The 21055-nt window shown below is 43.0% G+C and overlaps 2 protein-coding genes across 9 annotated transcripts in view; both read right to left on the bottom strand.

Annotated features, from left to right (window-relative positions):
- Positions 1-1429: 1429 nt before the first annotated feature.
- On the bottom strand, positions 1430-10442 carry GRPEL2 (GrpE like 2, mitochondrial). Of its 2 annotated transcripts, XM_005558215.5 has the most exons (4): positions 10323-10442; positions 7824-7977; positions 6520-6601; positions 1430-5007 (listed from the first exon to the last, which is right to left on the bottom strand). In XM_005558215.5, the coding sequence occupies exons 1-4, from the start codon at positions 10397-10399 to the stop codon at positions 4643-4645; spliced, it is 678 nt and encodes a 225-aa protein (XP_005558272.3). In that variant the 5' UTR covers positions 10400-10442; the 3' UTR covers positions 1430-4642. The 2 variants fall into 2 exon arrangements, with proteins under 2 accessions (XP_005558272.3, XP_073850659.1); XM_073994558.1 differs by lacking the exon at positions 6520-6601.
- A 3516-nt stretch (positions 10443-13958) lies between these two features.
- Positions 13959-21055, bottom strand: part of AFAP1L1 (actin filament associated protein 1 like 1) — a 67664-nt gene continuing 60567 nt past the window's right edge. For 5 of the 7 annotated variants that reach the window (XM_065546952.2, XM_045394380.3, XM_073994556.1 and 2 more), the window contains 2 exons: positions 18209-18337; positions 13959-15939 (listed from right to left, as the gene is read on the bottom strand). In XM_065546952.2, coding sequence (XP_065403024.1) covers positions 15916-15939; positions 18209-18337 — 153 coding nt within the window. In that variant the 3' untranslated portion in view covers positions 13959-15915. The remainder of the gene's footprint in view (positions 15940-18208; positions 18338-21055) is intronic. The other 2 variants (XR_012414235.1, XR_012414236.1) reach the window with 1 other exon arrangement.

Genomic DNA, 21055 nt, shown 5'->3' with positions numbered 1-21055 from the left:
ATTAAAAAATTTAGCGGCTTAAAGTAACAGTCATCTATTTTGCTCACACTGCACCTTAGGCAGGACTCAGTGAGATCAGCTCATCTGTTCCATGTGGTATCATTTGGGGCTGCTCCACTGGGTGTGGGAGGATCCATCTTCAAGATAGCTCACTGGCTGGCAAGACAGTGCTGGCTCAGCTGAAAGCTCAACCAGGGCCCTCAGTTCCATTCCACAGGCTACTTCAGCTTGCTCTTGGCATGATGGTAAGGTTCCAAGGGTGAGCATCTCAAGATAGGAAGTGGGGATACCAGTTTTTTAAGATTTGGGTCCAGAAAATAGCAGTGTCACTTCCACTGTATTCTATTGGTCAAGCAATCACAAAGCTCCAAGGAGAATCAAGAATGGACATGGGCCCTCCTCAATAAAGGTGTCAAGAAATTCTGGAGCCATGTTTTAAAACCACAGTGAACTTGAGAGCATGGACATCTGAGTGGAGAGGAATAAGCATATACTCATTGACTAGCACTGGGAATACGGGACAAATGGTTTACGGAGCTACAGTGTATAGACAGGATTGGAAAGATAATGAAAACGCAAGACCAAATCCCAGGGAAGGCTGGCCCAACAGAGGGCCATTCAGCCATGAGTCTAGGTATATGGAAGCTAGCTGAGAAGCAGAGGTAAAGACAAGGCCAGGAAGTCACAAGGTGGGAAGGACATGGGGAAGCTGAAGGTCGGAACAAGGCCAAGTGTCTATAATCTGGTTAGGAGAATAGTCAGTAATCCAGCAGTACAAGTGCAGTAATCAAAGGAAATAAGACACCTAGAACCAAAAGGTGAACCCAAGAAAACAAGTCAATGCCAGAAAAAAAGGCAGAAATAGGGCTGGGCACGGTGGCTCACGCCTGTGATCCCAGCACTTTTGAGAAGCCGAGGCAGGTGGATCATCTGAGGTCAGGAGTTTGAGACCAGCCTGGCCAGTGTGGTGAAATCCTGTCTCTACTAAAAATACAAAACATTAGCTGGGTGTGGTGGCAGGTGCCTGTAATCCCAGCTACTGGGGAGGTTGAGGCAGGAGAATCGCTTGAACCGGGGAGGCGGAGGTTGCACTGAGCCGAGATTGCGCCATTGCACTCCAGCCTGGGCAACAAGAACGAAACTCCATCTTAAAAAAAAAAAAAAAAAAAAAAAAAAGGCAGAAATAGGAATCCAGATCTAAGAAATACATAGGAATCAGAAAGAGGCAAGTCAAGGAGGAATAAAACAGACAAGACCTCAACACGAAGGCAGGGTGGGGAAAGCCCACACTGCATCCACTTGGCTGTGCAGCTATGAGATCTCAAGGTACCTCTCCAGAGCATCAATGAGGCAGGTCAGCAGTCATGAAGTGACCATAACATTCCATATACAACACCAATAGGCAGACAAAGACTCTAAACACCTGAACTGTAGTTATTTCAATTCAGGTTTTATTAAAGTTGTTTCTGAATATTTTTTCTCAGTGATCCTTGTTCTGATGAATATTACATTTTATCCTTAGTTTTGCTCATTTGATTTTGCTTTAGTGTTTTAAGAACTTATTTATCAAATCCTTTGCTATGAATGAGAGCACCAAATAATGTATCAATACCCAACTGTCTGATTCCTTTATAGCAGTAAGAAAAGTCAGTAAAACAGCTGTACAGTACAAGTACTAAAACATCAAGATCCCCTCTTCAAGTGAGAGTGAGCCAAAGCTTCCTTAGCATCATCTGCAAGCCAATGTCTTTTCACTATACCATTAAGATGAAAATAACTAAGAGCACTGACACAATTTTCTTGCTCTTTCCATCTAAAAATGTGGGTTTCTTGTGGTGTGGCTAATTTTTAAAAAACCGGAAAATGGAAGGAAAATAAGTCAATGAATGATTAGCTTACAAGTTTTTTCTGCTCATCATTAACCAGTCTTCTCTTTTCCCTAAAGTTTAGACAGCCATAAAAAGGCAGGAAAAACAATGTACATAATAAAAAAATAAAAATAAATATCTGAGAGCCTACTGTGGTAGGCATTTAACACATTTCACTTAATCCTCACAACGCTGTGAAAGAATTATTATAATCATTTTACAAATAAAGAAACAGGCTCAGAAGGGTGAAATGACTGGTGCCTAAAGTCACGCAGGTGACTGAGCTGGGATTTAAGTTCAAGCCTATGCCCTAATATGCTGCTTAGGCTCCCCAGAGCCCTTCAACTTGAGATTCTTACTATTATAGCTTCATCTTCTAATTCTAAATTTATACTTTTAAGTCTGCAAAACTACTGAATAATAAAAGAACCTAAAATTATTCTCAATTTACTTGCCAAAATGGGAGGTATTAGAGTATTAGAAAATTCTTCTAGCCTGGGCAATATCGTGAGATCCCACCTGTAAAAAACAAACAAAAAACCAAAAAAAAAAAACTGGCCAGGCGTGGTGGTGCACTTGCCTGTAGTCCTGGCTACCTGGTAGGCTGAGGTGGGAGGATCACTTGAGCTCGTTAGGTACAGACATCTCTTTAGGTAATCATAACATTCCATACCTAAAATTGTTAATTGTAATTAATGGTAATGATAGCTCGCAATAAAAAACACAGAGTAATTACAATCAGCTCATTTTCTTATTGTCACCATGTGTCTATCTCACAGAAAGGAAGGTAAAAAAAGACAACTTCCTACTGTGAACATTGATTGTTCATTAAATTTACAATATACACTTAGCGGAATGCCAAAAGATGTTCTGGTTTTAAAAGCTTATCCACCAGTCTTTTGATTGTATTTTAAAAGTGCATATTTGTTTTTTAAGGGTCTAAATCCGATGAAGATGATAGGGCCCACAAGGAGATGGCTTTACTGATACATTTGTGTGCTGTCTTAGAATTATCTATAATGTATAAGAGGATAACTTTTCACCACTCCACTGAATGCCATAGAGTTCCAGCGGAAAATGGATTTATTTTATGAGTAATAACTTCAATCTAAACCTATATAATCTAGACATCCAACAACATCTGATTGTCTGCTGGAGACTTAATTGCATGCCCATTAATCTTCAATAATTGACATTAATATCTAGTTGTTCTTTATTCATATTCTTACTGCAATTTAGTCAACAGAGATTATTTTCCTTGTGTCCAGTCCTAAAATGACTAGATTTTCATACTTCAGAAGCAGAAAGGGTGAGATTTGATCATTAAGGCTTCTTCCAACATTAAAATATCCATAATTGACTGCCTTCCTAAAATCTGACTGATGTATCATTCATTAAGTCATTTATTGGACAACTCTTTTACAGAACACCAGCTGTAAGACTGAAAAAAACCCACATAGGCCCATTAATTCTAGGAGGTTAATATATAAAAGGTGAGCTCAATGTTTACACAAATGTGACTTAACAGATACAAAGAATAGGAAATAAAGCTTGTCAGTATAACGGAGGTAGTGATTTGTGAGTACCAACTTAAAAAAAAAAAAAAAACAAACAACTTTGCGGGCGCAGTGGTGAATGCCTGTAGTCCTAGCTACTTGGCAGGCTGAGGCAGCATTGCTTGGGCCCAGGAGTTGGAGGTCAGCCTGGGCAACACAGGAAAAAAAAAATTGCTAAGAGGAGAGAATACTTATGTTAAGTGTTCTTATCACAAAAAATAACATAAACAGAGCCGGAGGAAACTTAAAAAAAAAAAATTCAGCGTAACTATTAATAAATGAAATGAGAAATCATGGGAACCTAACACTTTTGTACTGATCACCACCTCCCATCATTTAGTAAAGGATTATAAGGCAAAACTGACAAAGGGGAAGAGGAATAAGGGCTGGTGGAGTTAAGTTGTAGGTAAATTACCCAAATAGAGCCATCTGGGTCATTAGCTGTTAGTGCTGCCTCAATTTGCCTGAAATGATTATATGACAGGGAAGCTGAAAATAATTTGAAGATAACTCAGAGCAAAGACATCACAAGGCTTTTTGGCCATTCTTGCTTGAAAGGGTCCTGGGTATCTCAAATTTCAATGTTCCTTGCCTTCCAAGTCTCACCTAGACCTTTAGCCCCTGCAAATGGGGATGAGAAAGGGGTGGGGTATGGGACAATGATGTGAGCATAAAGCCTATCTAGCTGGGATTACAAGAACAAATGATGGCTAAAAGGAAAAAACAAAACAAAAGGTAAAGTCCTGAAAATCTATGTGTATAAAAATCAATCCAAATGATCTAAATTTATACAGCCATGAAGCTTTATCCTCTACGTACCCAAATGTTGAACCAATCCCCACCATCTCCTTTTTCCACAAAATACACAATACTATACAATTCCTATTATAGGGACCGCTAGGAAGAAACACGTAGTTGAAAACACCTAGTTAAAAGGATTTTGGATTCAAATTTATCACAGTACCAATTTTCCTAAACATGTTTTGATAAAGGCCATCGGAACACTTGTCACACTGTTCAAATGCCCAATGGTAAGACTTCTGATGAGACCAAACAGGTCACGTTAAATCAATAGAATATCTTAGAAATAAAGCCAATATGACTAAATCCAAAATATATCACATGAAGTACCTCATGTACAATACAAACCTAGTTTAATAAATAAAAGAAACATAGGTGACTGCGCTCTGGGAGAACATCCAGTTCCTGATGGCCTCTTCACAGTCTTCTCTGAGACTCCACTGCCACTTCCACTCGGGCAAGCCTAATGGTGCGGCCATGAAGTTTGTAGCCATCTTGTCTTACTAATGCCACGGTGCCAGGCTGCACCCCAACACCAGCTGGCACATGACAGATGAGTTCATGCTCGTGGGGATCATATTTGTCACCAATGGGTGTCAGCTTCTCCAGGCCATGCTTGGCAAACACACTTTTCAGCTTTGCTTCTAAAAGCAACAGCCCTCGGAAGACTTTCTCCAGAGTGAGCTTTTGGTTCTCAGGCTCTGATTCTTCAGAAATGCACTCTGTAGTCTTCTCCAAAATGTCAGCCACCTCCACCAAGTCCTTACAGAAACTCTGGATTCCTGCAGAGAAGCCAGATATTTTTATTGTTTGTGAGGAAATCACTCTGCCCTTGGGCATAGACTTTGGGTAAGGCCTAAATAGATGGCTAGTATGCTGAGTAGTCCAGCAAGTGGAAAGGCTGCCACACAGGACTCAGAGATCATCACTGATTACCACCCCAACCCAACTGACAAGTCAGTGTCTCTCTCAGAAGGCATATATGACCAGGAAACTGACTAGGAAATGAAAAAGACAGAACCCGAGAACTAGGTAAGACTGTAGACAACAGGCTTAAGCCTGTCCTTTAAAAACAACTATTTTTATATTTATGTATCATGAATATATATAATATATATATAGAGAAAGAGACGGAGTCTCACTCTGTCGCCCAGGCTGGAGTGCAGTGGCTGGATCTCAGCTCACTGCAAGCTCCGCCTCCCGGGTTCACGCCATTCTCCTGCCTCAGCCTCCCGAGTAGCTGGGACTACAGGCGCCCGCCACCACGCCCGGCTAGTTTTTTGTATTTTTTTAGTAGAGACGGGGTTTCACCGTGTTCACCAGGATGGCCTTGATCTCCTGACCTCGTGATCCGCCCGTCTTGGCCTCCCAAAGTGCTGGGATTACAGGCTTGAGCCACCGCGCCCGGCCTATATTTTTATGTATCATGAAATTTTGTTGCTATTGGCTTGTATTATGTACATTTTGAAAATTCCTGCCTGTCCCGGTTGTGCTAAGGCATACATTCTCAACAGGAACAAGACATTAATATTTCATGAGAAGGGCAATAACAATAAAAAAAGAAAGTCAACAACACTATGCTAAGGGTTGTCATGAATGGTTTATTCTTGAGGACTGGCTAAATAGGAACGTGAAAGTAAGACACAGCCATAGATGAGGCAAGTTGGCTACGAAGTTGCTGGAGATGGACCACAAAACTTGTCTGATTTTTAAAAAGAGTCATATGAACTGTTGTAAGACAAAAGTAAATTCAGTTGTTGAGAAATCCCATTACTCTCAATTCTAAACTTGATTTTTCTTATGGAAATGAGGACAAGAAATGTCATCATTAGAGAGGTCTATGACACAATACCAAAGCTCCAGTTGGGGCTGGTGAGAGGCAAGGACTTTGTTAATCTGACTTCAATCCAGGGACAGGTTTAAGGTCCTGTGTCAAAACAGGTAGCTATCTTGAAATCAAGGACTTTTTTTTTTTTTTTTTGAGACTGAGTCTCACTCTGTTGATCAGGCTGGAGCGTAGGGGCATGATCCTGGCTTACTACAACCTCTGCCTCCTGGGTTCAAGTGATTCTCATGCCTCAGCCTCCAGAGTAGCTGGGATTACAGGCGCCCACCACCATGCCCAGTTAATGTTTCTATTTTCAGTAGAGACAAGGTGTTGTCATGTTGGCTGCACTGGTCTCGAATCCTGATCTCATGTGATCTGACAGCCTCAGACTCTCAAAGTGCTGGGATTACAGGCATAAGCCACTGCACACAGCCAAAGACATTTTTATTGTAAATAAATCTCTCACCAAATATCTTGGCGTCTTCCACACATCTCTGGGTTCGCCTCCTTATGTTTTCACAATCAGCTACAGCTCTCTGGTATCTCAACTGAACATCAAAAGCAAAATCAAAAGGATGAGAAAACAAATGCTTATTGGTGGAAGAGAATGTTTTTGTTTACTTTACGAATTTCACCCTTCTGATAGGCTTTTATAAAACAAACTAGGAGTTATAGAAATTTTAGATCAGCTACTCCAAATCCCCAGTCAAAGCAGAAACCCACTCGTTAGCAGCACTGCTAGGTAGTCATTTAGCCTGGTAGTTCAAACTCCTAATGGTTTTAAGTTCATTATCTTGAGAAAAAGCTTTCTTTTTCACATTCAGCCAACACTACCAACCTCCAACTTCCTTTCATTGACTTGAACTTAAGGATAACTGAGAATAAGTTTTAAAAGTATGTCATCTAGGCAGGGCACGGTGGTTCACGCCTATAATCCTAGCACTTTGGGAGGCCGAGATGGGCAAATCACCTGAGGTCAAGAGTTTGAGACCAGCCTGGCCAACATGGTGAAACCCTGTCTCTACTAAAAATACAAAAATTAGCCTGGCATGATGGCAGGCGCCTGTAATCCCAGATATTTGGGAGGCTGAGGCAGAAGCAGCATTTGAACCTGGGAGGTGGAGGATGCAGTGAGCCAAGATTGCGCCATTGTACTTCCAGCCTGGGCAAGAAGAGCGAAACTACGTCTCATTAAAAAAAATATGTCATCTATTTGGAGGCAGTTATTTTACCCTCTCTAGTCTTTTTCTCTGTCATTCTTAATGCAATTCTTGGTTCTTTTAACTCCTGTCATAAGGTATGCTTTCCAGCCTCCTTACCATTCTATCTAGGTGGTTTTGCTTTGGAATTCCTCTGGTTTATCTATCTCCCTCTAAGTGTGTCTATCAACCCAGGACTGGGTCCAGTATGCCAGACGTGGTCTCATTAGCAAAGAACAATGGTCAGTGACCTCACTCATTCAACACATACTTATTGTCTACTATATTCCAGGCACTGTACACCTCTTTTAATCTGCCAAAACATCAGATATCTAAGCGCTGTGACATAACAGGAAGCCGAAAAGAGATGACTATCTTTAGCCAGTGGTGTTTTTGAACTACTACAGTTTTTTTCTGCCCAGTATACCTAGCAAGGAGTGGAGGAGGGATGAGGGGTAGCAGATAAAGAGTCAATTAGGGAAAACTTCATTTTAAAAATTGACATGAAAAACTTTATGTGGACATTTAAACTAGAGAGACAATATGACGAACAAATATAAAATCGACTCACTGTTAAATCCTGGACTTCTTTCTCCAGTTTAATAGCTTTTACCCTTAAGGCTCGTTCAGTAAGAGAGGGCCCAAGCTCATCAGGAGGGTCCTCAGAACGGCAGTCCTCACCAGCAGTTCTTTGGGTGGCAGTGCTGAATGGAAGTGGCCATCCCCTGTAACAGGAAGGTGGTGCATAATGAAGAAATGCCATCATAAGCCAAAATTACAACCAAGTTTAGAGACCAGAGATCTTCCCAGATTGAATCTCTGGGGAAAGTGTTTTCAGTTATAGTAACAAATGAACACTTACGAAGTCCTTACCATGTACCAGACACTTTGAGTCATCTTTTCCTCTCACAACAATATGTGGATAAGTCCTATCATTATCCCTATTTTACAGATGAGAAAACTGATGCTGAGAGGCTTAAGGCATAATGGCCTGCTCAAGATCACATAGTTGGTATTCTGCTGGGTTAGGACCCTAAGCACCAGGCAGCAGAAATAGCCAGAACTGGGTATACAAAAGTCAGCATAAGGAAACCAAATGCTAATAACCAGAACCAGAGGAGCATTATCACAAGTGGGCATTCAAAAAGTCATATAGTTCTGGTTCAACCTTCCATCTTACAGATGGGGGAAATTTAGTCCAGTAAAGGGACCTTATCAAACTGGAGTTAGGCTTAGAATTCTAAGCCTTCCTCACCACAAGCTGTAAGGCTTTTAGGAGAACCTGTGCTGAGAAAGGAATTCCCACCTATATATAAGATCAAGTCAATGAAATACTTACAATACTATATGTTACTGCCAGTGAACTATAGACACAGGTGAAAATAGATCTTTGCATTCAACTAGTTATGTAATCTAGAATTTTGTACAACTAAACTGTTTTGACATTTAGTTCAGTTTACACAGGAAGAAATTCAGACTAGAGGCTAGTTTACAGCAAATCTTGGACTGTGGAAGTGTTGACCGCCAGTTCAAGGAAATTTCCATTGCACCTCCTGGATCTTCGTAATTTGACTTTAAGTAAAATTATCCTGAAAATCAATCTGTGAGTACAAGAGTTCTTTAAAACAATTTATATGGACTGGCATATATTGTAGAGTGGTCCTTGAGGAGACGGCTGAGCAAATGCTTAAAGAGGGTAAAAGAGTCGGCTTTAAAAAAGGGAAGAGCATCCTGGGCAAATTTAAAGGTGTAGGCAAGAGGACTTGTATCTCCCCAACTTTCCAAGCTGCTCTTAAATTCAATTATTATAATCTGATGTGTGATTTTATAGACAGTTCCACATTCTGGGGTCAGAAAATATGGTCACTGTAGATCTGGGGATAATTACACACAGGGAAACACCTCCTTCTCCCTAAAAAACCACATTTATCCACTTGAAAAAGCAGGTCAAAATATTCTCAGGGCCAGTTCAAAGGGAAAATGGCCAAAGCTTAGACCAAGAAATAGGGGTGGGGAGTTGTGGCCAATCTCAATTCCTGCTGCTTCAGAATTGAAGTAGGGAGACAGCTTATCAGAAGGAACCATTTTTCTTCTGGTCATTTCCTTACATCACCAACAAGCTGCCAAAAAGACTTGAGAACGGTAAACAAAACCAAGTCCCGAAACCCTGAATACAACCTCTTACTTAGGTGCTAGGGTAGGATGTTGGGTCAGGTGTGTTAAGATAAAAACGGTGACATATATAGTTAAGCACATTTACCAGATTCTCCCGTAGCTTACTTTACTGTTCAGAGGTCCAACCCTACCTCGTACTCAACCATTTTTATTCTCTTTCCCAGGAAGAAACAGTGTACAGGCAATAATCTCTGAGAAAATTAATTAACATCGCTCATTAAATAAGAGCGCCCATTCTAATGCCCTGGTTTCCAGCTCGGGTTCCACCACTTCCCAAATATTTAAGTTTGGAAAACTTACTCAACTTTTCTAAACCTCAGTTTCCTCAATTACTAAATAGGGAATAATAAAAAGAACCACCCATAGATCTGCAGTTGGCCTCGTAAGCGACCAATATAAGCTGCCGATGAATAAAGGCAGCAAATGGAACTTGTCTCCCGAAGGCTGATGCAATGGCCGTTTGGAGAAACCAAGTTCAGCGGCCTCCTTTTACTGACAGGTACAACAGTGCCCGGATAACGGAGAAAGGACTGGCCTAAGGTCACGCGGAGTGAGGGGAGAGAACCCAAATCTACTCACGGGTACCACAGGCTGGGAGAAGAGGCCGGGAGAGAGGTACATCCCTCCCTTGGGGGCTTAAGAGACTTCTCACCTTCCAGGCCATACATGACCTCGGATCTCCCCCGCTTCCTCGGCATAAGAAAGAGGTGCGGCTGGGGGCCTCAGTTTCCCGGTCTGTAAAATGGGGCCGTGAGTGCATGGTCGTAGAGGCCGAGAGGCTTGCTCCCCTCGACTACATTCAGGTAACTCTCGCTCTCCAGCCCACAACCACCCGGGCTGGCTCGCTAGCCCCGCAGAGTCCTCACGCTACCGACCCCCCGCCTGCAATGCTTACTTGCTCTCCCGCGCGGCAGTCGAGGCCAGTAGGCGCTGCACCCGCAGCCGGCCCGCCCACAGCGACCTTACGGCCATGTTCCCGACTTGGGCTGAGGGAGGCAGCGCACGCGCACTCGCTGCAAGTGAAGAGATGCTCCCGCTTAAAAACCAGCCTTTGCGGGCGTTTCCCTCTCAGGGCTTCCGGACAGGAACGCTATACTTCCGTTTGCCCTGTGGCCCGCGCAGTTCCCCATCCGGTCGTTCGGAGCGATCGCAACACTTCCGGCTCTCAGTGTGTTTCGCGAGTAGGCCGGGTCCTAGTGGTAACTACGGAGGCTCCGTGCTGGGCGCAGGGTCGGCGGCAAACAAAGCAGATCATAGCTGTGTCCGCATGGAGCTTACTTGATGTTATGAGCGATAAACAGATACAAGCGGGATGTAAAGTCAGAATATGAGCGGTGTTTAAAGGTGAGGGGCAGGTGTTGCGGAAGCCTGGAATAGAAATTTAGCCGTGTGGGAAGTTTTCCCAGAGGAAGCGGGTATTTGAGCTGAGCTGAAGAAAGGGTTCAGGCAGAGGGAAACATCTGCAGAAGCCTAATAAAGAGAGAAGAGTATTCCATGTAAGGGACTGAAATATACAGATGCGGGAGGGCAATAGGACTAGTTGTTAGGTAGGGCTAGATCACGTGAACGGTTTAAAACATTGCAGCCTGAACCATTGCCTATCACTCCTCCCAGCCTTTTTCTCGAATGCCCTTCTTATGGACTTGTTTTTTAAATGGTGTGTATTTTCTCATTTCCTCTCATTAAAATATAAGCTCTTTTAAGGCAGAGATATTGTCTATTCATTCCCATTGAGCAGTGCCCTAATTAGGTGTTCAAAATTATTTCTTTTTTGAGATGGAGTCTCACTCTTATCACCCAGGCTGGCGTGCAGTGGTACAATCTTGGCTCACTGCAACTTCCGCCTCCCAGGTTCAAGCAATTCTCCTGCCTCAGCCTCCTGTGTAGCTGGGATTACAGGCGCCCACCACCAGGCACAGCTAATTTTTGTATTTTTAGTAGAGACGAGGTTTCACCATGTTGGACAGGCTGGGCTTGAACTCATGACCTCAGGTGATCCGCCTTCCTCAGCCTTCCAAAGTGCTGTGATGACAGGCATGAGCCACTGCCCCCGGCTTCAAAAATTTTTTTTGCTGAATTTAGACTGATTCTGATTGCAATGGAATATGAAAATAAATAAAATGTAAAAGCTATTGGAACCTCCCAAATACTTTAAGCTTTGAGAGAAATGTGGCTGTGGTCTGAGTCCATGTAGCAGAGCAGAAACCAGATTTCTCCCCTGTCAATCACTGATGTTTGTAATAGATGGCCTCCTTTATTGTCCTGTACCTAACTCAGACCAGATGGTGCCCTGAATTGAACTGACCCCACGACAGTTACACCTGCAGGGTGTGATGTTAAATATACCTTTCTTGAAGGAAAAAGACCACCTTAACTACTCAGATCGTTGTAACTATGCATTAAGCCTTGCATAGAAAGATGTTGAAATTCTGTTAAACCTCACTGAATACAAACTTCTACGCTTTGGAACACTGACTTCCATCCTTTATAAGACAGACACGTTCTTATATTCTGTGCTTCCCGGGCAGGCCATCCTCAACCTTTGTGCTTGAATAAACTCTCTTTAAACTAGATTCTGACCTTTTACATTATTTTACATTGACAGGGAACATGTGACAAAGGCTTTACATGTTTAAAGAGTCACTTTGCTCTGTGGAGCAGATTGCAAGGTGTAAGAAAAGAGGTATGGAAGGCAGTATGTTGCAGTAGCCCAGGCAAGTCGGGGCTATGTTCTGTCCTGGGAGAACAGAGACATTCCTAACCACTCTAAAGTAACTGTGTCCAGCACCCTTTTTGTTTCTTAGTATTTTATTTCTTTTGCTTCCTTGTTAAAGTTTGTTCCTCCAACTAGAATATGAGCTTCAGGAGGTGTCTGGCTTGTTCACCACTGATTTCTGACATTTAGTATAGTAGGTACTCAATAAATATTTGCTGAATGACTTAAGTTGGATAGTGTCAGTGAAGATAGGAAGATATAGATGAACTTTAGAGATTTAGGATGGAAAGCTGACAGACTGCGAGGATGGATTGGTGACTGGGGTCCAGGACACTTGGAGTTGCCAGCTTAGTTACTGGAGAGCCCCTAAGAAGTTTTTTTTTAAGGGAATGGGAAGTGTTCCTTGAGCACTCTGAATCTTGTCATAACATGGGTTATCTGTACTATAGTTATTTGGGTCAAATTTTCTTTCCTGCTTGTCTGTGAGTTCCATGAGGACAGAGCTGGAGTATTTTCATCTTTTTATCTAATCCGAGGCCCAACTCAAATGTGTCATGACCAGTAACTTATATTTTCTTTTTGGCCTTATGAAAAGGGTGACATGGTTTAGGAAGGTATTATGATTCTCTTTTACATGTGAGCAAATTGAGGCTCAGAAAGGTTGGTAAACCTGTGCAAGATGCCCCAATAAGGAAACAGTGACAGTAGAATTCTGACAGACTGAACACTTGGCAGTGTTGGGAAGGATGGAGCTTCAAGTCTGCTTTAGATCTGTGGCTCACACTTTGAAAAAACACAACCAAATAAGGCATTTTTTTTTTTTTTTAAGATGGAGTCTTGCTATCGCCCAAGCTGGAGTGCAATGGCGTAATCTCAGCTCTCTGCAACCTCCGCCTTCCGGGTTCAAGTGATTCTCCTCCCTCAGCCTCCTGAGTAGCTGGGACTACAGGCATGTGCCATCGTGCCCAGCTAATTTTTGTATTTTTGGTAGAGATGGGGTTTTGCCATGTTGACCAGGCTGGGCTTAAACTCCCGACCTCAAGTGATCCAGCTGCTTCGGCCTCCCAAATTGCTGGGATTACAGTAAGCCACCATACCTGGCCTAAACAAGGCATTTTAATAACCAAGAACAAATGGCATCTGTGCCTTAGCCATTTTGCTTACATTTCTCCTAGCTGCCTAACATTCATCAGGTTGCTGCTTGCATCCATGCATTCACTCATCTGTTTATTAAGTGCTAGTGTGCTTCTGAATGTTGCAGTACAAGGGGAGGGAGATATATGGATGACATAGAGCTTTAAAATTAAGAATAAGGCTCTAGGGTCAGACTTCTTATATTTACATGCTGGTGGAGCCAGCATAAGAACTATGTGAGCCTGGGCAAGTTACTTGACCTCTCTGAGCTTCCATTTCCTGAACTGTGAAAACTAGGATAATACAGCTTATCTCAGGGTTTTAGTGAAAACTAAAGGGATAGTACCTGGAGAAGTGGTTAGTTAGCACTAGGACTGGCTACCTAATTTAGAAGGCAAGAGGAAAAGCAGAACCCCTTGTTCAAATATTATGAAGAAGGCAGCAGTAGAGCATTAAACCAAGAACAGGGCCCTTCTGAGCATGGGGCCCTGTGTGACTGCACAGGTTGCATGCCTGTGAAGCTGGCCATGGCTGACACAATGCCTGACACATGGTGAGTGCTTGATAAATGTTAATTATTAGTCACCCCCAGCCACTCCTCTCAGAGTTCAAGATCTGTTCGTGAGAAAAGACAACCCCAAAATAACTGCATAAGAAAGAATATGACAGACACTGAATACATAGTTGGAGAGTTAGGTGACATTCCAGGATCCACATTTTTAAAAAAGAACACTGAAAATCTGGAGTATGTGAGCCCCTTTAGCTGTGAAAACACAGGTGGAATTTGGATGAAAACTCTCAGTTATGTATTGGTTACCTTTTAGCTTTTGGTGGCTGTAATTACCATGTAAGAGTAGTTTCTTCCTCAGTGGAAAGAACGCAGGCTTGTGAGTCAGACATTTCCTATACAGCTAATAATAAGAGCCACTTTTTTTTTTTTTTTTTTAATAGATGGGGTCTTGCTATTTGCTTAGGCTGGAGCGCAGTGGTGATTCACAGGCATGATCATAGTGCACTAGTCTCAAACTCCTGGGCTCAAGTGGTCCTCCTGCCTCAGCCTCCTGAGTAGCTGGGACTATAGGCGAGTACCACCATGCCTGGCTAGTGAAAGCCACTATTGACTGAGCATTTCCTATTTCTCAGACACTATGCAAGATGCCTACTATGTATTATCTTATTAAATCTTCCCAACAATCTTGGGAGAAAAGTAACAATTGTTAGCCCCATTTCACAGATAAGAAAACAAGAATCAGAGTGGTCAAGTGACTTTCCCAAGGTCACCCAGCTGGTCATCAGAGGCAGGGCTCAAACCTAGCCCTATCTGGATCTGGGCTTATAACCTCTAAGTCCTATGCTGTGCCACTAATCAGTGGGTGATTACTGGTCAGGTTATTTTTCCTGCTGTGGTCTCCAGCTACCTCAGAGGGTGATAAAATTTGAGCGAGGCTAAAGTCTGTAAAACCTTAGGTGGGTTAAAATATGTAAACCCTATAGCAAAGTGGCCATGGTTATTCTGAGATTTTCCTCCTTTCCTCTTGAGCTAAGCACTGGCTCTTAAGAGTTAAGTGGTTTTATCTTTATTGGAAGGAAATGTGTTAAATACAGACCCATAAAGTACCTACAGTGTTGAGACAGTAGTGAGTAGCACAGTAGGGAGACTGCCCAGGACTTGAGGTCCTTGGTCCCTCTATGAAAGTATCAAGTGTGTGTAAAAGGTTTAGCACCGAGGTGACAGAAAGAAGCCATCATCCTCTTATTTTCTCTTGGTTTTACTTAATATATAGAAGGGCAGACTAGTGGGCCTCTGAGTGCAAGATGAGGACTTCATTAGATTAATGACATATTGCCTCCTGGATTTCTAACCCATAGCTCCAAGAACCTCAGTGTCATAGAACATAGGTAAGGGACTTGATTTACTGAAAGACCCTACCTTACAACATCTTGTGGACATTAGAGCTCTGTGCTCCTGTCACTGAGTATCACCGTGAGCTTAAAATATGTCAGCTGCTCCATTTCTCTTTCCTTTTGTGTATTCAGAGCTCTGATTTTAAAACACTCAAATCTGGAAGATTCCAGTAGCTGCACTCTGTCTAAAGCAAATGAGGAATGACTGTAGAATTTGCATGTCCTCTACAGCTTTTGTTCACATGTATGCAGGCAGGGATAATGTTATTGATTGTTCAACCTGTTTGCCTTGCCCAGTGGTTGTCAGTAATGCCCAATATGAATCAAGTTGGAACAAGTGTGATCAGATTATCAGGTCTTGTCTCTCTACACTGCACCACCAATGCTTCAGCACTGCCTCCCTTTGCCTTAAGGACTGGGAGTGCGATGCTGTGAATGGGATGGAAGGGGTTATTCACATGTGCTTTCATTTCTTCTTCAGAAGGGAATCCCTCCATCCTCATTTCCACCCTTTGTAAAGTCGTAAGAATGCTCTCCATTTCCCTCTTCCCTTCTACTTCTTCCCTCCCCATATCCCCTAAAATCATGCAGACAATAAAGGCTGGTCTTTTGGGTGCCCTGGAGAACGAGGGCTACTTCCTAGTCTTCTCTTGGTGTCTCCTTGTGAAAAAAGCATTTCTTCCTCAGGTGGACAAGCTGATATTTCCTTTGGAATGAAATCCTCATTCTCTTCCTAGGTCTTCTTCATTTCCCATTCCTGAAGTACAGAAAGACAAGACAAATCAATTTGTTGAATGGTCTAGTGTGACATGGATAAAAACATTTCATGGCACCTAGTTAGATGATCTCCACTGGCCAGGTTGCATTGGGTTCTAGCCCCCTCTCTCTCTTTCTGTGGCCCTGAGTAAGTCACTTCTCCATGCTGGTCTCTCTTGTCCCTTCATCCATTCTCAACATAGTTGCCTGAATGGTCTTTAAAAAATGTAATTTATATCCAAAACCCTTTGCTCAAAACCTTCCATCATGTCACAGCAAGATCCATTATGTTACAACAAGATCCATGGTTCCTCAGTGGCCTGAAAAGCTTGAGAGAAAAGGCTGGTAAATGATAGTCTGTGGGCCAAGTCTGGCCTATTGCCCGTTCTCATATAATCCATCAGCTAAGAATGATTTTCTTATTTCTAAATGTTTGAAAAAAAAAAATCAAAAGATGATGACTATCTCATGATACATGAAAATGATAAGAAATTCAAATTTCAGTGCCTATAAATAAGTTTTGTTGGGCTAGGCGCAGTGGCTCATGCCTGTAATCCCAGCACTTTGGGAGGCTGAGGTGGGCAGATCACGAGGTCAGGAGTTCGAGACCAACCTGACCAACATGGTGAAACCCCGTCTCTACTAAAAATACAAAAAAATTATTCAAGCATGGTAGTGTGCACCTGTAATCCCAGCTACACAGGAGGCTGAGGCAGAAGAATTGCTTGAACCCAGGAGGCGGAGGTTGCAGTGAGCTGAGATCGTGCCACTGCACTCCAGCCTGGGCGACAGAGCGAGACTCCATCTCAAAAAAAATAAATAAATAAATAAATAAAATTTAAAAAAAATAAAAAGTTTTACTGGGACACAGCCGTTTTCATCATCATTTACACATTGTCCATGGCTATTTTCATGTGACAATGGCAGAGCTGAGAGGTTGTGGAACAGATCATATGGTTCAGAAAGCCTAAACTATTTACTCTCTGGCCCTTCACAGAAAAAGTTTGCTGACTGCTGGTCTAGATGATCTGGCCCCTCACTGGTTACTTCTCTGATCTCATCTCCTAATGCTCACCCTTTGTTCCCTTCACTGGAACCACCTGGATCTTCTTGATGTTCCTCAAACATTCCAAGCTTTTTCCCACTTCAGGGACTTGACACTTGCTCTTCTCTCTGCCTGGATCGTCATTCCCTCAGCCCCCTGCATGGGTCTCTCCCTCACACTCCATTCAGGTCTCTGCTTATGTGTCACTTTCTCGAAAGGGTCTTTGCTGTCACTGTGCTTAAGCCCCTTTGGGAGGTTCATCTTCTCTGGCATCACATTATTTATGTGTGGTATTTAAAGTATTTGTCTTCCCAACTCTATGAGACCAGGGACTTTTTTGGGTTCCCTGTTATGTAACCAGAAATTATAACAAGACTCACATATGTTAGGTCTTCAACAAATATTTGTTTAATGACTAACTGTAGGAAAGAATAAAGACTCTTCCCTCTCAGGCTCTGAAAAGCAATTCCAACCTGAGGGACGTAGAGCCGTGCTTTTTTTTTTGAGACAGGGTCTCACTTAGTGTCATCTAGAAATCCAGAAAGCTGTGAAACCGAAATATTTCTCCACTGTTTTGGTATAGACTCATTTGGTGGCAAAACTTGACCTGACCTGATATGAGGCTGTTTATAATCTTCATTCACTCCATGTGCTATAAATATTCCTGTGTCTTGCTGTAGAATTATTAACATGTTTGCTTACATGATACCACCTGAGGACTTATTGGGGTTTTCATCATATATTAGTGTAGGTACCATATTACCTTTATAAAATCCAAAAAGTTCTGAAACATAGCTGACCCCCAAGAGTCACACAGAAGGGACTGTGGACCAGCATCCTGGAGGGAGCCATGGACTTAGAATTGGAAGACATGGGTTTACTTACTTGCTTTTGCAGTGATATCTTGCATAGCCCTGGGCAAGTCCCATAGTCCTTGATTTTCAGTTACCTCATCAATGAAATGGGACCTGTCCTGTCTCAAAACACATTGTAGGCTCAGAAACCAGATGATTAAGCTTGTTAGAAATATGTGTTAACAAAGAGTGAATAGGTTCTGAATAATATCTGAAGATTACTGCTTCTGAGGAAGGTTCGTGAATTTCATTGCATAAATGCATTGGCAATTCTCTACCTTTCTCACTAGCTGATTTTTTGGTTTTGGGTGAACTTCCATAAAAAGGGGGTTACCAGGTCTGTGATTTGATAAGCTGAACTATGGCTCTACCTTGGCTTTCTGTAGCACCCTTCCTTGGTTGGAGGCTACGATGGATGGGCTCCTCTTCCTCAGCTCAGAAACACAGTTGACAGGGAGAGATTGCTCTGGAACGCTGCTCTTGGGTTTATTTGCAGTTTCCTGTTGATGGCAATAAATAATTACATAGGTGAGATCTGGTGATGGCTACCGACACCCAGCCTGCCCTCAAAAGCATGAGGACACTTTATTATTTTTATTTATGAGAGATAGTCTCTCTTTGTCACCCAGGCTGGAGCACAGTGGCGCGAGCTTGGCTCACTGCAACCTCTGCCTCCTGGGTTCAAGCGATTCTCATACCTTAGCCTCCCAAGTAGCTGGGATTACAGGTGTGCACCACCGGGCCTGGCTAATGTTTGTATTTTCAGTAGAGATGGGGTTTTGCCAAATTGCCCAGGCTGGTCTCAAACTCCTGGGCTCAAGCAGTTCACCCACCTTGGCCTTCCAAAGTCCTGGGATTACAGGTGTAAGCTACTGTGCCCAGCAGCATGGGAACTTTAAAATAAAAGGCACTGGCCAGGTGCGGTGGCTCATGCCTGTAATCCCAGCACTTTGGGAGGCCGAGACAGGCGGATCATGAGGTCAGGAGATCAAGACCATCCTGGCTAACACAATGAAACCCAGTCTCTACTAAAAATACAAAGAATTAGCGGGGCGTGGTGGTGGGTGCCTGTAGTCCCAGCTACATGGGAGGCTGAGGCAGGAGAATGGCGTGAACCCGGGAGGCGGAGCTTGCAGTGAGCCGAGATCGCGCCACTGCACTCCAGCCTGGGCGACGGAGCGAGACTCCGTCTCAAAAAAAAAAAAAAAAAAAAAAAGGCACTGGACAGAAGATACTTGAGGACCTTCAGATAATGATAATGACAACTAAAATTACTGAACCTCACTACAAAGCATTGTGTGAATTAGCTCCTTTAGCTTCTCAACAAGCCTATGAAGTAGGTACTATTATTAGTCATTCCATTTTATAGGTGAGGAAATGGGGAAGGTCAAATTGCTGTGCAAGATCATGTGGCTGGTGAGTGGGAGAACCAGCATTCCAATCCCACAGCCCTTTCTTTCTTCCTTTCTTTCCTTCCCTCCTTCCTTTCTTTCTTCCTTCCTTCCTTTTCTTTTGTTCTTTTCCCTCCCTCCTTCCCTCTCTCCCTCCCTTCCTCCCTCCCTCCCTTCCTTCCTTTTTTTTTTTGTGTGTGTGTGAGACAGAGTCTTGCTCTCTTTCCAAGGCTGGAGGTCCACCTCCCAGGTTCAAGCGATTCTCTTACCTCAGCCTCCTGAGTAGCTGGGACATGTGCCACCATGCCCAGTTAATTTTTGTATTTTTAGTAGAGATGGGGTTTCACCATGTTGGCCAGGATGGTTTCAAACTCCTGGCCTCAAGTGATCCGCCCATCTCAGACTCCCAAAGTGCTGGGATTATAGGCATGAGTTACCCTGCCTGGCCCCACAGTCTGACTTTTAACCTCTCTCCTGTATTCCTTCTCATTTTTGAAATTACCTTTACCCCTTACATTTTCCAGATAATTGCTTAGTATAATACCTTACTAGATGTGCCTTAAGGGTGACATCGTAACAGCTAAACCTGCAAGGAATTTAGAGAAAGCTTCTCTTTATCTCCAAAGAATGTCAAAAGGATCCAAAACTGAGGGAAAAGTGCTCTGGAATGGGAATATCAGGTCATGCTGGTGGGAGGAAGCAGCTGGGATGAATGAACCAATGCTAGCTCCTCCACCAGCCCTCTGTGACTCTGGGAAGTTTTGTCCTTGGCTGACATGTTTTTCATCTATATAATGAGATTGGAAACACCCCATGGAAAGGAAGTGTAGGGGTGTAAGACACAGCACTGGCTCAATCTGTAGGGGTGTAAGACACAGCACTGGCTCAATCAGGTGTGGTGTGACCAGGAAATGTGACCTGGGACAACAATAATAATGACACATTGCCTCCTGACAAGTCATACTTATCAGACAAGTTATTTCGTCTCTTTAAGTCTCAATTTCCTCACCCGAAAGCAGGCAAAACATTTATTCATTTGACAAATATTTCTTGCACTCCCACTATTTTTCTGTAAAGGGTCAGGAATTTAATGATAAATGGATGTAGTCCAATTCTTAACAAGAATAGAATCTAGTGGAGAAGACAGACATTGGACAAGCAAGGACACAAATATATATATACACACATACACACAAATTGTGGTAAAGTGCTATGAGGAAGAATAATAGAGGGAGCTGTTGGTAATTTAGACCAACTAGGGTCAGTTTTGCTCTCCCAGGGAACATCTGACAATTTCTGGAGATACTTTGGTTGTCACTGGTCGGGGGGTGCTACTAGCAACCAGTGAGTAGAAGGTAGACATGCTGCTTAACATTCTACTTGATATCCTTAGGTAGGACCTTAAGATCCCTAACATCCTGCTGATACACAGAATAGTCCCTTATAAGAAGGAGTTACAGGGCCAAAATGTCAGTAGTGCTGAGGTTGAGAAACCCCGGTGTAGATGAGGTCAGGGAAGTTCTCTCTGAGAGAGCCCCATTGGAGGTGAGTGAATCTTCCTTGCAGAGTTACTGGGAGCATTAGAGATAATGGATACAGAGCCCTGAGAACAGGGCCTGGTACCCTGGAGATCCCAGGAGAGGGCATGTGAGACCGTTGTATTTTTTTGTAGAGACAGGGTTTTGCCATGTTGCACTGGACGGCTTTGGAGCAGGGCTCTGGAGTTAAGAATTCCTGGGTTTGGAATCCTGTCTCCCACTTCACTGAGTGACCTTGAGCAAGTCATTCGACATCTCTGAACCTTAGTTTTCTTGTCTGTCAACCCCT

This window comes from Macaca fascicularis, chromosome 6 (assembly GCF_037993035.2).
Source record: "Macaca fascicularis isolate 582-1 chromosome 6, T2T-MFA8v1.1".
Lineage (NCBI taxonomy): Eukaryota > Metazoa > Chordata > Mammalia > Primates > Cercopithecidae > Macaca > Macaca fascicularis.
This window is presented reverse-complemented; position numbering and strand designations above follow the sequence as displayed.

Excerpts from the sequence above, each read along its gene's own strand:
- GRPEL2 (XM_005558215.5), bottom strand. The coding sequence starts at position 10,399 with ATGGCCGTAAGGTCGCTGTGGGCGGGCCGGCTGCGGGTGCAGCGCCTA. Across the intron at positions 7,978-10,322 it reads ACTGCCGCGCGGGAGAGCAA|GGGATGGCCACTTCCATTCA; the intron begins GTAAGCATTGCA and ends TTCCTGTTACAG. Across the intron at positions 6,602-7,823 it reads AAGAAGTCCAGGATTTAACA|TTGAGATACCAGAGAGCTGT; the intron begins GTGAGTCGATTT and ends TTTGATGTTCAG.